At 34.3% G+C, this 16377-nt stretch overlaps 1 protein-coding gene across 5 annotated transcripts in view; it reads left to right on the top strand.

The window, feature by feature from the left end:
- Window positions 1–12183, top strand: part of LOC137217862 (lysine-specific demethylase 6A-like) — a 163793-nt gene extending 151610 nt beyond the window's left edge. For 3 of the 5 annotated variants that reach the window (XM_067724852.1, XM_067724853.1, XM_067724851.1), the window contains 3 exons: window positions 5753–5879; window positions 9266–9436; window positions 10547–12183. In XM_067724852.1, coding sequence (XP_067580953.1) covers window positions 5753–5879; window positions 9266–9436; window positions 10547–10600 — 352 coding nt within the window. In that variant the 3' untranslated portion in view covers window positions 10601–12183. The remainder of the gene's footprint in view (window positions 1–5752; window positions 5880–9265; window positions 9437–10546) is intronic. The other 2 variants (XM_067724854.1, XM_067724855.1) reach the window with 1 other exon arrangement.
- Window positions 12184–16377: the final 4194 nt, after the last annotated feature.

Raw genomic sequence — 16377 nt, 5'->3', positions numbered from 1 at the left:
ATTTCTCACACTACTACTTTTAGATGTATACTTAAATATTCTATTTTTACCACTATGTTTACTATTTTAAACCTCTTTATAGTTGGGTCATAGCTAAATACAGTATGCTTAAGTATAACAAATCAACCAAAAAGAAAATAAGGAATACTTACCAGTATCATCTACTGAGGTATAAATAGGTCTTTCTATTCTTTAATTCAGTCAGTGTTTATTGTGAACCAACTGGGTGCCTAGGTACTTTGCAGGATGCTTTGAAAGGTGTGATACATTTTTAGGGTGCTAACTATTAGAAACAATGTACTCTTTGCACAGCTATTGAAAAATGTGCTCTTTGCTTTAATGGAACTGTTGCTAAGGTATAATGGGGGAGCATAGAGGATGGCTCTTTCAAGAGAGAATTCAGGAAAGACTTTGCAGAGGAAATACTCTAGGTTATAGTCCTTATCCTGAATTCTTTGGGCCAGATGTCTTTTAGATTTCAGATTTTCTTTGGTTTTAAAAAGGTACATATTTTGAGGCTTTCCTGGTGGTGCAGTGGTTGAGAATCCGCCTGCCAATGCAGGGGATGTGGGTTCAAGCCCTGGTCCGGGAAGATCCCACATGCCGCGGAGCAGCTGGGCCCGTGCACCACAACTACTGAGCCTGCGCTCTAGAGCCTGCAAGCCACAACTACTGAGCCCGCGCTCTGGAGCCTGTGTGCCACAACTACTGAAGCCCACGCACGTGAAGCCTGTGCTCCACGGCAGAAGAGGCCACCACAATGAGAAGCCTGAGAAGCCGGCGAAGCCCGAGCATTGCAGTGGGGAGTGGCCCCTGCTCACCGCAACTAAAGGGAGTATGGGCGCAGAAGCAAAGACCCAATGCAGCCAAAAAATTTTTTAAAAAGATACATATTTTTCCCTACCACCCATACTAGCAGGGTATAGGACAGCATTCTTAAGCATATTAATAATTCTGTAGTGAAATGTGAATGGGCACTGTAAATGAGCTACGTAATAACTATAGTAGCCTGATTTAAACACCAAATGAGTTTTACAAACCTTAGGAATACTTGGTGTAACTAAACTATAAGTGCTTTGCCACTTAGCTTGTATTTGCACTATGTGATTTTAAAATGGCAAGGGTTATTTCCACTTTCCAACTACTGATTTTTTTGTTGGTTTAAGACTGAATTATCTTTCTTTTCTTAAACTACTCTATAAGATGCTTAATTTTTTTTCCTTTGTAGTTAGTTCAAGTTTGGTATCAGTGCATTCTAAAGCCAGAAACCTGTGGTGTGACTTAGTGATTTAGTACATCTTTTCAGATTTCTACAACTTAGCCATTTTACTATATTGGACTAATCTTCATTCGTACTTTACTTCATATTCTTCCAGATACCACCTAGAAATGGCAGCAAGGAGAATCATGAGTGAAAAGCATATTCATTATGTTGATTATCATTGTCTGTCAGTTTAGAATGCAATGGACTTGACTTCAAAGATTTTAATCCTAAACCCTGAGGAATCACTGTAATAACTGATCTCAGTGTATAAATTTCTCTTTTGACTTAAATTACTGTCAAAACTTTTTCACAAATCCTCTGTGTTACAACTGAACTGAATTTCTCCTGATGTGGATCAGAATTAAAACTGTGTCTTTGCAGTTAAGCTCAACTTGTTCATTCATAATAGTTATGGAACATATATAAACTGTTTGGCTAAAAATTTCAGGTATGTTTCACATCAGCAACAGTTGCTAATGAGAAAAGTTTTTAATTTTGGAAGTAAAAATAATCAAATTTGCAAGTTAGATCAGTTGGCCACAGTATGATGAAGATAGGAAGAATATAGGCATGAATTGAAAGGTAATTACTGCTGTTCAGACAAGAGGCAGCCAGAATTTAGAGAATAAAATAAGATATATTTCATGGTTGAATGGTTGAGATAAGGGAGGAATCTGTTTTGCTTGATTCGAGATTGTAACACAGCATTTGCTCTTGTCACTGAGATTGTGACTAAAGAATAAGGAGAGGAATGAGTTAGATATTGATAATGATGTTACAGCCTGGCTTCTTCAACATGAAGAATTTAAAGTCTTCATAGAATGTTTAAAGAAAAATTTCTATAAACACTCAGAGGGGTAGATAGCTCTGTTACCTAGTATAGAGGACTGATAGCTGGAGCTAGCTTATATATAATCCCTGCTAAGATTTGAGATGCTGAGGTTTCTGAACTATTAGCTATTTTTAAAACATCACAGAAAGACTGCATTAATAGTACTTAAAGTTTAAGTCCACTGATATTTTAATTTACTCAACTCCTGTATCTTTCCATATTAAGATATATATTTTTTAATGTAAATTTTACCACAAAACATAGCTGCACTACAAAAATTGAATTACACAAGTTGAATTATATTATTGTATAAACTTTTTCAGCCCTGCAGAAAAGTTAGAGAATAGTACACTGAATACTGATAGATTTTTCATCTTAGTTTACTTTAAGTTTTTGCCACATTTACTTACTATCTATGGAACCCTGCCTAATTTATTCTACATCTTTTAAAAATAAGGGCCTTACCCTTCATAGCCATAGTAGCTTTGTCACACCTAAGATAACTAAAATCAGAATATCATATTATCTATAGTTAAAATTTATCACCTGTCCAAAAAGTTCTTTAAAAGCTATTGCTTCTTTTTAGTCCACTCTTATTCCCAATTTAGAGTCATTCAGAGTTCACACTGAATATAGTATTTGGCTGTTCTTTTTGGAGTCATTCAATCATGTCATGTCTTTTTGGTCTCTTAAGAATCGCTCTTAATGACATTGTCTTTTTATTTGAAGAAACCAGGCCAGGTGCGTTTTAGAATGTTTCACATTTTGGGTTTGTCTGGTTGTTTCCTTATATTAGATTCAGGTTAAACGTTTTTGAAAAGAGATAATGTGTTTTCTATTTGTATCGTATCAGGTGATATACAATACTGTTTCTTTGGTCACTATTTGAGATTGGGGTTAAGTTGAGTGTATATAGTTTTACTTGGATAGCTGAAAAATAATTTCCTTCCCTATTTCTAAGTATTATTTTTGTATCATGAGGGGACACTAAATATGTACTTTAAAGCTTAAAATACAGTTAATGGAGGTGTTGTTTATTCTTGATTTTTATCTGTATTCTCCAAAATAAATATTTCTCCTTTCTTGGTTTTAATTAAAAAATGAGTTGATTGAAAGTTTAAGGGAATCCTCACTCTTCAATTTATAATTAATGTTTGAAGATATTTGAAATTTATTACATTTATTACAGTGCTTTGATTTTCTTCATTTTCATGAAACTCATATGGTCATTAATATTAGAGCATTCCTTTTGATAAAATCCTTGAAAGGAATTAAACGATAATGTAGTAGATGAGATCTTTTGATACTGGTTCAACTTTGTAATATAAATATCGTGTTCTTTATGTAGTTGAATGGTAAATGAAGCCAGTTACAATGATTCGTAGTATGCCCACAATTATCACCGTATATTAGGCTCACTTTTTGTACATGCCTCTATCAGTAAGGTAGGCTGGAAAAGGCAAGGCATCTCTTGGTTTTTAATTTCCGTAGCATCTACTAAAATTGTGGTGACAGTCTGAGATTGTTGTCAGAGAGACTTTAATATTGAGTCAGCCTAACTTTTATTTACTCCAGTATTTGCATCATTTGGGATCTTATTTTGGGAAATTTCACCCTTCTGTTGTCCATTTTCCTTGTTTGTAAAATAGGATAGACAATAATGCCTCTGATGGTGGGCTTAGGTAGCATAAAACTTAGGTGGCCTAATGTATGTAACCCTTCATGAATGCTATCTTCATGAATAAAATATTAACATTTTATTTTCCCACATGATAGCATTGTCAAGTTTATGAGCATTGCTGTCTGTGCAAATAAAAATTTTCAGAGTTTTAGTCATTATTTTCCTGTGAAATAAATAATTTGAAGCAGTACTTATGTGAAAAGGTGTCTGGTCCCAGAGGTGAAACCATAGTGAAGAAGGGTAGTAGGAGGACATCAAGAAATGCTATGTCTAGTGTGATATATATTTTCTTTCCAGAACTGAATTTTTACTTCTTGCTTGTCCTAGCACTTCTTTCAAACACACACGCAAAAACACACCACACCACACTACAAAGCTTTTCTTATTTCGATATCCAAATACAGGTAAGGCATGGCTTTGTTTCTTAAAAACTGAAAAGAATTTGTCTAGGCAAATTGAAAGTGGTATGATTTTATATGATACTTAAGAAAATTTTCATGCAAGTTTGGATTTAATATTATTATGCTTTTTATGTTTTTAAATAAATGAACAAGATTTTACTTAAAGTAAATTTATTCCAGACTTACTCTTTGATTTTAAAAAACGGATAATAATAGTTTAACCTGGCAAATAACAAATAGCATAGAAATATAAATAAAGGGAATCTAAATCTGCTGTTTCTTATCATATTGTAGAATTTACTTTCTTGCTTAGTAATCAAATATTTGTTATATACCTACTTTATGCCAGGCACAGTCCAACTGCAGGTAACAAAATAGACAAAGCCTTTGCTCTCATTAATCCTACATTCTAATGGGAAAAAAAGACTAAAAGCCTATAAAGATAAGGAAGATAGTTTCAGATACTGTTAATGTAATATCATTTCTTTCAAATAATAGTTTATGTATAATAATACATTCCAAATTCTAAGTTAGTAGCAATTCAGTATATCAAAGAGGTCCAAGTTAATCTGATCATGATTCCAGGCGGTTATACTATTCACAGACATTGTTGTGACATCATTTTTGCTAAACCAATTTTGTGCTTTTTAGGATAATTTTAGAGTTGAAATGTACCTCATAAATCAACTAGTCCAGCTCTGCATTCAAAGGAGAACTTTGAGACACGTTTGTGGCAACTGTAATAGACAATTCTAAGTGGTGACAGCAAATTATAGAAAAATTAACACTTTTTGTGAGAATTCAATATATTGTTAGCATCAGAAGTATGCACGTAAGGAAAGTGTAAATTACAAAAAAGTTTGTGTTAATATAAAGATTCCATTATACTACCTTCAAATTAAAATTGAAACAATAATACCCTTTTTTCCTTTAGTACTATAGTTAAACTAATTTTATATCATAATTCATAGATAATTGTTTACATAATTCAGAATTTTAAAATCAATTATATAAAAATAATTCTGTTGTATCTAGATGTAAATATGTACCTTCTTACCTTGCTATAACCAAAGAGTCAGCCTGGGCTTCCCTGGTGGTGCAGTGGTTGAGAGTCTGCCTGCCGATGCAGGGGACACAGGTTTGTGACCTGGTCCGGGAGGATCCCACATGCCATGGCCACTGAGCCTGTGCGTCCGGAGCCCCCCCCAAAAAAAAAAAAAAAAAAAAAAAGAGCCTGCAGTTCAGACTGTTCATTTCAAAGATGAAGAAATTGACTCTTAGGGAAACTCTCTCAGTTGTCTAAATCGAAGTAAAAAGTAAGAATATATCTTCAAATAAGATGTGAGGTTTTTTTTGGTAGACAGCATTGTATTTTTATATTCAAATATTAGTTCTCAACTTTCAGTGCTTTAGTATTATCATTGTTAGGCCTACTAGATATGAAAAATTGAAAAAAGGAAAATTATGTGAATAGATCTTAGAACCAAGAATGTCAAAGTTATTTCTATTTGGTGTTTCTTTTGTGCTAAGAATACTCAGTATTCAGTTGTCACAATAATTTTTCTCCATAATAGGTATTGTCTTATGAAAATTCTAAAGCAATGTCAGACACTGAGGGAAGCTCTTATTACAGCAGGAAAAGAGGTTATATGGCATGGGCGGACAAATCATGAACCAGCGCATTACTGTAGCATTTGCGAGGTAACTTCTTATTGACAGTTTTGTTGTGGTTTCTCTAGGGTTTGGTTTCTTTTGTTTTTTAATTATAAATTTACCTATACTTTAATGTATTTTATTGAAATTGACTATCATAGCAATTGTATTAAATTTTCATTTGATGGTATAATATTTCATCAAATATTAACTCAGAAGTATCTCCTAACAGTGGTATTTGTGTTGCACCTTCTTACCAGATGATTATCATCTCAGATTTTAAATCAGGAACAATTCGTAGTAAGTACACAGTTGCCAGCAAACTGGATCTATTTCAGTATAGGTCTAGGCTGATAAGTGTTAAGTCCTTTGTAGTTAATTTCATAAATTTTTAATTTTTTTCTCTTGTGACCAAGACTTTCAAAAAGTACAAAGATAAAGATGTGGTAGCTGTTCTGGAGGAGCTTATATTCTACTTGGATAATACAATTTGTTAACAACTAAATGTGATATATATGAAACCATAATGACTGTGGTCATATATACAGACTATTATACAAATATTTACGAAAAATGACTTTCTAACATTACCATCGGAGCCCCTTGAAGCATGAATTTGATTTCAGCAGGCGCAAAATGGCTTGAATTGGAGAATAAAGCATCATCAGGTGTTACAGATGGGGAAACAAGTAGTGTACATAATAAAGAGGTTAAGTAGTTCAATGTGGCTAGAAAATGTAGCACATATTTTCAGAATGTGTAAGAGATGGTGTGTAGCTGCGAGCATCTTGAATTTAAGGAATCTGATGTTTATTCTAAGGTCGTTAAAAGTTTTAGAGCAAGCGACTCAAGTCATGATACGTGTTTCAGAGAGTGGTAGTTGATCATTGAAGAGGATGGAGATAGAAAGTGAAGAGCCTAGTTGGGAGACTACAGAATGGGTAGTGTGTTTGGTTTATTTGTTTTTTTGTTTGTTTGTTTGGCTGCATCACAAGGCATGTGGGATCTTGTTCCCAGATCATACCCATGCCTCCTGCAGTAAAAGCACAGTCTTAACCTGGACTGCCAGGGAGATCCCTAGAATGGTGTTAAGAGAAGTTAACTGAGGGCTGAGACTCATAGGTGGTGTTAGGGATATAAAATAAAGGGAGAAGGAAGGGAGAAGTGTTTAGAAAATAAAATCAACAGGATAGTTGATCAAATGGCAAATGATGACAAGTTGAAGAAACGCAACCTTTTTACTGGGCTCCCTAAAGTATGTTACTGCCTGTTCATAGTAATAGAAAACCTTATGAACTCTGCATTTTTTTTGTAATTGCTTTACAGTGTTGTGTTAGTTTCTGCTGTACAATGAAGTAAATCAGCTATATGTATACATATATCCCCTCCCTCTTGGACCCCCCCTTCTACCCCGCCATCCCACCCAGCTAGGAGGTCACCACAGAACACTGAGCTGAGCTCCCTGTGCTATACAGCAGGTTTCCACTAGCTATTTGTTTTACACATTGTAGTGTATTTATGTCAATCCTAATCTCCCAATTCGTCATACCCTCCGCTTTCCCCTGTGTCCACACGCCCATTCTCTATGTGGCATCTCTGTTCCTGTTCTGTGTATAAATTCTTCTGTACCAGTTTTCTAGATTCCACGTATATGTGTTAGTATACTATATTTGTTTTTCTCTTTCTGACTTCATTCTGTGTCACAGACTCTAGGTCCATACACGTCTCTACAAATGACCCAGTTTCATTCCTTTTTATGGCTCAATAATATTCCACTGTATTTACCACATCTTCTTTATCCATTCATCTGTCATTGGACACTTAGTTTGCTTCTGTGTCCTATTGTAAATAGTGCTGCAGTGAACATTGGAGTGCATGTGTCTTTTTGAATTATGGTTTTCTCAGGGTATATGCCCAGTACTGTGATTGCTGGGTCATATGGTAGTTCTATTTTTAGTTTTTTAAGGAACCTCCATACTGTTCTCCACAGTGGCTGTATCCATTTACATTCCCACCAACAGTGCAAGAGGGTTCCTTTTTCTCCACACCCGTGCTAGCATTTATTGTTTGTAGATTTTTTAATGATGGTCATTGTACCTGGTGTGAGGTGATGCCTCACTGTACTTTTGATTTGCATTTCCTAACAATTAGTGATGTTGAGCATATTTTCATGTACCTCTTAGCCATCTGTATGGTCATTTCTTTGGAGAAATGTCTGTTTAGGTCTTCTGCCTATTTTTTGTTTGGGTTGTTTGTTTTTTTGATACTGAGCTGCATGAGCTATTTGTGTATTTTGGAGATTAATCCCTTGTCAGTTGCTTCATTTGCAAATATTTTCTTCTGAATGCTGTCTTTTCGTATCGTTTATGGGGTTCTTTTTTGCTGTGCAAAAGCTTTTAAGTTTAATTAGGTTGTTCCAAGACGATTTGAGGTGATGAGTTTCTAATCACTGAACAAGTCAAGCAGAAGTCAGATCACTTGCCTAGAACTTGGAAAGGTCTGAACTAGATCTTGAAACTGTGTTACACTTATGAGATATACTGATTAAATCTGTTGGCTGTTTTACTATTGTATAGCCTCATTGAAGTATATTATTATAAGGCCAAACAGATTCTGGTTAGGTATTATACCTCAGATATATAAGAATCTATTCTGTATATGAAAACAAGTATTCTGTCTATTATCCACTTTCCTGGCAGAGTCATTGTAACTCAACATTCTTTCTGAGATGCGCTTATTGTCTCTCCGTATGGTAAAGTTCATGAATACACCCTGCACTTATCTTCCTTAATATAGTAGGCTTAGAAGTGAACACCCTTTATTAGTCATCTATGAGTTTTGGGCTCTTGAAAATAATCTCATCATGTTCATTCAAGTGTTTGTTTCCTATTTTTCCTTCACTTTTCCATTTTTCTTTTTTTCCTTTACTTTTATTATTATTATTATTTTGGTTTGGTTTGCTTCCAAACTAAGCACTATGATATCTAAGAGTCCAAAAATGAATAAAATAGTTTAGTCACAATCTTTGTGGAGCTCAGTGTGAGGAGAGAGAGAGAGACAAAACCAGAACACTATGAATACTATCATGAAGAAGTAGAAAAATTATCACTTTTTTCTATTTTTGTTCTGATATTCTGGGGAAAATAAAAATAGGCTGATCCTTATAAATGTTTGATTAAACTTTAATTAGTGATTATAACGAGGATTTCATTCCATTAGTTTAATCTCTAAGTATATAACATTACCCTTGTCTTTGGGTGTCCTACAAAATAAACCTGGTATCTCAGACATAAAACTCTGTGGCTTTTTTAAGTCCCAGCATTTAGACAAAAATAACTGTCCACATTTTCATGTAAAGTAGAATTCCATAGTTTTATAAGTTGTGCAAATAAATTCAACTGTCTCTGTTCAGTGCTTTTTCTCTTACAAAATAGGTGGAGGTTTTTGATCTTCTTTTTGTCACTAATGAAAGCAATTCTCAAAAGACATACATAGTACATTGCCATGACTGTGCACGAAAAACAAGTGGAAATCTGAACAATTTTGTGGTGCTAGAAGAATACAAAATGGAGGACCTCATGCAAGTATATGACCAGTTTACATTAGTAAGTGAATTCATCATGTGAGAGTACATAGTTAGCTGGGTTGTGAAGCAGCAGTGTTTGTTTTTGCTAATTAGTTAATAAGGATTAATAAGATATATATTGGTTAATAAGATGTATATTTGTTAATAAGATGTATATTGGTTCCATTGGTTCAATAGATGATGTGTAAGAAAATATTCCTCTTTTTCATACTTGGAAGCCTTTTATCAAATTAATATATATTACTGTTTGTCCTTTTCAGTGGGAATGGCCTAAATAATAACAGTAATTACATTTAAAAATCTTCGTGTACTTTTAGAATATTATCATAGTCTTTATGCTACTTGACTTAATTGATAAAACCAAATGTTGGTTACTTAATTCTGTAGGTATAATCTAAAGAAAAATCATTATGTTTTTAATATTCTTCTATTTTCAGAGCTTAATTGTATTTATTTAAGACCTAGTTCTTGTTATCTTTTAAACTCATGGAAATATTTGATGGATTTTGACTAATGGTACAGTTTATAAGATGCATGAAACTAAATTCAGAAGTATGTGTATTCTACATGTTTTAATTTCAAAGACAGGTTGCCAACCTTTACTTTTGACTTTGAATGGCTTTATGAAGGGAATTACAGTTATTCATGAGTTGTTAATACTGGTCAAGTGCCTTTTGTTCTAAATATTGAAATTTAGTTTGTAGTATTTTTAATTGAATGGTGCTTAGGATTGCTTAAAAAAGAGAAAAATTATGAGAAATATGTGCAATATATACTCTAGCTGAGAAATGTTCATGAACCAATAACTAGTGAAATTTTAATTAAAATTTTTAAAGTTTTTCACAAATTCTGTGTTTTAGCAGTCAGTTTGGTATGTCCTGTAAGTTTTTGTGACTAAATGATGTACAGAAAAATGAGGGTAATAATTTAGAACTCTTAGAAATATGGTCCTAAAGGACACAATAAAAGCACATCAATTAGCAGGCTATTGAACTTTTTTAAGACTTGATGTTTCTTTCTAACTCACTTCATAAGTAGGCTGTATATTGTTTATAGCCATGAACTAGAGAACACTTTTAAGGATTAATGATATACTAAAATAATTAATACACCTCACTTTTAATTTTAGGCTCCTTCAGTATCATCCTCCTCTTCTCGATATTGTTCCATGAATATTAAATGACACCTTTTCTGATCTTCAGGAAAGTTCTGCACCACTGGGTTTGTAGCTGCTTCTTAAGAGTGCTGACCAAAAGCTAATGTCTATGCAACCTTCCAAGAATATTGTCAAACAACCGGATGTAGGAGAGCACTTTTCTGCTCCAAGATGATCCAGCTTTACTTAGTAATAATTATCACATGTTTTATGGTATCTGACAAAACTGGCATTGTCCAACAGACTACTGACTCGATGATACCTTTTTTGTTGTTTGTTTCTCTGTTTCTGGACTGATAAATTAGTTTTCATCTATATTTTATCCTTTCAGAAGTTTCCTGGGGAAGATACACTGTCCTCACTGGCCATTTGTTTGCAAAGATAGTTAATAAATTTAAATCTTTGGTTAACTTTTTTAATGTGAAAAATTAAAGGAGAAAAATATTTTTTAACTGCATTGTTTTTCTGTATTGTTTTGAGGCCATAATGGTTCCAAATTAAGACTTTTTTAAAAATTTCGTAGCCTAATAACAAAAGATACAAAGATAATCGATTGCACATAGACTAAGGAATAAACTTTAAATTTGTGATTTTGTTTCTAATCTTAATACAGATTTACACTATTTATGAATACATATTTATTGCTTGAAAATATTTGTGAATGGAATGTTATTATTTTTTTTTGAGATTGCCTGCTGTTAAATATTAAGGAGTTCTGTAATTTTAAACACTACTCCTTTTACATTTTGTATGTGTAAATAAAACTTTAGCATTGTACAGAATCTTTTGTTAAAGTTGTTCAATGTTCAAAGGGTTTTCCACTGTTTGAGTTGTAGAAGGACTTTCTGTAAAGACCCAGATTTTATTCATTTTCAAATCTGATTATATATATTTTATATGTACATATATATTCACACACATGTATAACATATATAATACAATACATAGTTGTAAAAATATAAAGAAAACTTTTGAATTTTCACATATATGATAGTTTCTGAGGTGCCTACTGTAAAGTATTACTTGCAAAAGTATGTTTATTTTGAAAGTAAATGTCTTTCATCTGATTTGTTAGGTTTCAGTTATTGCAGTGATCACCAATAAAAAAGTACCAGAAAAGTGTAGAGTAGAAAATGAATAGTGAAGTTAAGATTTTAAAGAGAACATGATGTAGGTTTGATAAATCTTGTTTATTATGAAGAGGAGAGTCAGAATGATGGTCTCCACTCTAAGAACAAATATATTAAGTGACTTATTTTCTGGATTACATGACTTAAAATTTCATGATTTTCTGCCTGTACAACATGGTTCAGCAAGGGGAGGGGGGGATATATTCAAATTCTGTATCACTAGTAAATTTTAACAAGGTGAAGGTTTTTTACTTCATATGAACAAATTACTCTTAATTAACCATTAACCATTTTGTAAGAATTCCTTGTTTTCTACCTGTACTTGCTGAAGCTTTTGGCCTGTATTCTCATTTTATCACATTTTTCTTTATAACAGTGTTCCAGGGAGTTTTGGTAAGGTTCTACAAATGAAGTTATGCAAATGTCTAGAGAATTTATAATCCTATCTGGTGAAATGCCTTTATCATTGTATTAATGAAGTACTTTTTTCAAATAACTTTCTAGAAATAATTTAAAGACAAAAAGTTGTGCATATTTTATTAAATTTAGGTAACAGTTTTTCAATAATTGAAATCTGAACAGTAATCATATATATATATACATACATATAGATACACATATGTATACACATGTATATATAATTTCAAAAGGAAGTAATTATAATTCCATTTTAGTTAAGAAAACTAGCAAATGCCACTCATATTATTTTAACAGCTATATTTTCTGATTTTCATGTAAATGGTTTTTGTCCAAAAGTCAAAATATGATAGAACTCAAGACAGACTCTTTTGAAACGAAAGTTAAAATTTAACGATCAGGAGACTTATAAAGTATTACGTTTATATTATAATTTATTAGTGCTACATCTGAATTTTTTAACTAGCTCTATTTTGTATTTCTTACATAGCATCTTACTGTTTCATCTCTTTTTGAGATGATTTATTGCCAAGGTTCGTATAAATTGAACTACGGTATTTACCTGCACATAAAAAAGCCTTAGTTCTATTTGGATTGCCTGTCAAGAATTTTACTTCACAGAATTTTACAGTCTTTAAAGCAGTAGAGAACAGGACATGAAATCAAATATACCACCATCACTTAGAAGTATATCTACATTAACGAAGTCTTCTGTTTCCTATTTTCTTTCATCAGTTTAATATCCTTTATAAATTGGATTTTGGAGGTGGTTGTTATTTTACTGCAGGAAGTGTAAGACTTGTTAACATAGACTCCACCCAAGCCTTTTTTTTTCCGGTGTGCCTTTTTTTGAAAAGTTGAGGTACATTATTATGTAAGTTTTAGATGCACAGCATAATGATTCACAGTTTTTTAAGGTTATATTCCATTTATAGTTATTATAAAATATTGGCTATGCCCTGTGTATTCATCCTTGTACCTTATTTATTCTGTACATAGTAAGTTGTACCTGTTAGTTCCCTACCTCTATCTTGCCCTCCCCCCACCTCTTCCACTGGTAACCACTCGTTTATTCTCTGTATCTGTGAGTCTTTCTGTTTTGTTACTTTTACTAGTTTTATTTTTTAGATTCTACATATAAATGATATACAGTGTTTGTCTCTGTCTGCCTTACTTCACTTAGTATAAAACCCTCCAAGCCCATCCATGTTGTTGCAACATTTTTTTTTTATAGCTGAGTAGTATTCCATTGTTTCTGTATACCACATATTCTTTATAAACACATATCTCTTAAAGGATACCTAGGTCGCTTTCTTATCTTGGCTATTGTAAATAATGCTATGAACATTGGGGTGCATGTATCTTTTTGAATTAGTGTTTTGGGGTTTGTTGCATATATATACCCAGGAATGGAATTACTGGATCATATGGTAGTTCTCTTTTTAGTTTTTTGAAAAACCTCCAAACCATTTTCCATAGTGGCTGCACCAATTTACATTCCGGCCAACAGTGTAGGAAGGTCCCCTTTTCTCTACATCCTCACAAACATTGGTGACTTATGGTCTCTTTGATGACTGCCATTCTGACAGGCAAGAGGTGATACCTCATTGTGGTTTTAATTTACATTTCTGTGATGGTTAACAATCTTTCCCTGTGTTCGTTGTTCATCTGGGAAAATGTGTCTTCTGCCTTTTTTTTTTTTTTTTTTCCCCAGTACGCGGGCCTCTCACTGTTGTGGCCTCTCCTGTTGCGAAGCACAGGCTCTGGATGCGCAGGCTCAGCAGCCATGGCTCACGGGCCCAGCCGCTCCACGGCATGTGGGATCTTCCCGGACCGGGGCACGAACCCATGTCCCCTGCATCGGCAGGCAGACTCTCAACCACTGCGCCACCAGGGAAGCCCCCTGCTCATTTTTTGATTGGGTTATTTGGGGGTTGCTTGATATTGATTTGTAAGAACTTTATATATTTTGTATATTAATTCTTTATGAACTATGTCATTTGTAAATAGTCTCTCTCATTCATTAGGTTGTCTTTTTGTTGATGAAAACGAATGCTCTGCTAAAGCATTTCTGTTTAATCTGGTTCTGTTTGGTGTTTTGGTTGTATTTTTTTTACCTTAGGAGACGGATCCAAAATATTGCTATGATTTATGTCAAAGAGTATTCCACCTCTGTTTTCTTCTAGGGGTTTTATGGTTTCTAGCTGTCTTGGGGCCTAGCTTGTGATCTATTCTGGAGAATGTTCCATATGCACTTCAGAAGAATGAATATTCTGCTGCTTTTGGATGACATGTTCTGTATATATCTATGCAGTCCACTTTGTCTAACGTGTTACGTAAGGCCAGTGTTCCCTTACTGATTACTCTGTCTGGGTGCTCTGTCCACTGATGTAAGTGGAGTGTTAAAGTCTCCTTCTATTACTGTGTTACTGTTGATTTCTCTCTGTGTCTGATATTTGCTTTATATTTAGGTGCTCTGTGTTGGGTGTGTGTATATTTATAACTGTTACATCATCTTGGATTAATCCTTAATCATTACGTAATGAATGTCCTTCTTTGTCTCTTGTAACAATCTTTATTTTAAAGTCTATTTTGTCTGATACAGGTTTTGCTACCCCAGCTTTCCTTTGATTTCCATTTGTTTTGAATACCATTTCCATCCCCATGCTTTCCATCTACATGTGTTTTTAGATTTGAAGTGAGTCTCTTGTAGGCAACTTGTGAGTAGGTCTTGTTTTCACATCAGTTCAGCCACCCTATCTCTTTTGATTGGAAGATTTAGTCCATTTACATTTAAAGTGATCACTGAAGTGTATGTTATTATTGCCATTTTGTTGTTTGTGGGTTTCTTTTCTTTTCTTTTCTTTTCTTTTCTTTTCTTTTCTTTTCTTTTTGCAGTATGCGGGCCTCTGTTGTGGTGTCTCCCGTTGCGGAGCACAGGCTCCGGACGTGCAGGCTCAGCGGCCATGCCTCACAGGCCCAGCCGCTCCGCGGCATGTGGGATCTTCCCGGACCGGGGCACGAACCCATGTCCCCTGCATCGGCAGGCAGACTCTCAACCACTGCACCACCAGGGAAGCCCCGTTTGTGGGGGTTTTTATAGGTCTTTTTTGTTCTCATCTCTTGTAATTTAATGACTTTTTTTTCTTTTTTACCTGCATGGCGTGGCCCATGTGATATTAATTCCTCAACCAGGGATCAAACTCACACCCCCTGCAGTGGAAGCATGGAGTATTAACCACAGAACCGCCAGGGAAGCCCCTTAATTACTTATGTTTGGATTTCTTTTCATTTGTGTGTGTGTATCTGTTACAGATTGTTGACTTCTGGTTACCCTGAGGTTTATATATAAGTACGCACAGATGCATACATATGCATATGATTGTTTGAAGTTTCTGATCTTTTAATTTAAAATGCATTTTTACAGTCCTTCATTTTCATCTCCCTCTCAGGATTACTGTTTTTTTATTTAATAAAATTTTATTTATTTTGCTGCGTTGGGTCTTCGTTGCTGCGTGTGGATTTTCTCTAGTTGCGGTGGCGGAGGGGGGCTAATCTTCGTTGCAGTGTGCAGGCTTCTCATTGTCGTGACTTCTCTTGTTGGGAAGCACAGGCTCTAGATGCACAGTCTTCAGTTGTTGTGGGCTCAGTAGTTGTGGCTTTCAGGCTCTAGAGCGCAGGCTTAGTAGTTGTGGTCTGCAGTATGTGGGATCTTCCCAGACCAGGGATCGAACCTGTGTCCCCTGCATTGGCAGGCAGATTCTTAACCACTGTGCCACCAGGGAAGCCTGGATTACTGTTTTTGATATCATATTTTACATCTATTTGTTTTGTGTATCCTTAACTGCTTATTGTGGATATAGATGATTTTACTAGTTTATACTCTTTTAATTTTAACATTGGTTTTGTGCATTAATGATTTCCTATCTTTATGTTTGTCTTTGCTGATGGGTTTTTTCCTTTCGTGATTTTCACGTATGTCCTTTTATTTTTGACCTAGAAGAGTGCCTTTAACATTTGTTGTAAAGCTGGCTTTGTGGTGCCAAACTATTTTAGCTTTTGCTTGTCTGTAAAGCTTTTGATTTCTCCACCAAATCTGAACAAGAGCCTTTTTGGGTAGAGTTTTCTTGGTCAGCTGATAGCCCTATGGGAGTTCCCTTGTATGTCATTTGTTACGTTACCCTTACTTTTATTTTTTTACCCTTACCTTTAAATGTTCTCTTTTTAGCTTTAGTTTTTGTCATTTTTATTACAGTT

This window comes from Pseudorca crassidens, chromosome Y, assembly GCF_039906515.1.
Source record: "Pseudorca crassidens isolate mPseCra1 chromosome Y, mPseCra1.hap1, whole genome shotgun sequence".
NCBI classification, from domain to species: domain Eukaryota; kingdom Metazoa; phylum Chordata; class Mammalia; order Artiodactyla; family Delphinidae; genus Pseudorca; species Pseudorca crassidens.
Note: the sequence above shows the minus strand (reverse complement) of the source record. Positions and strands in the feature narration are given on the sequence as shown.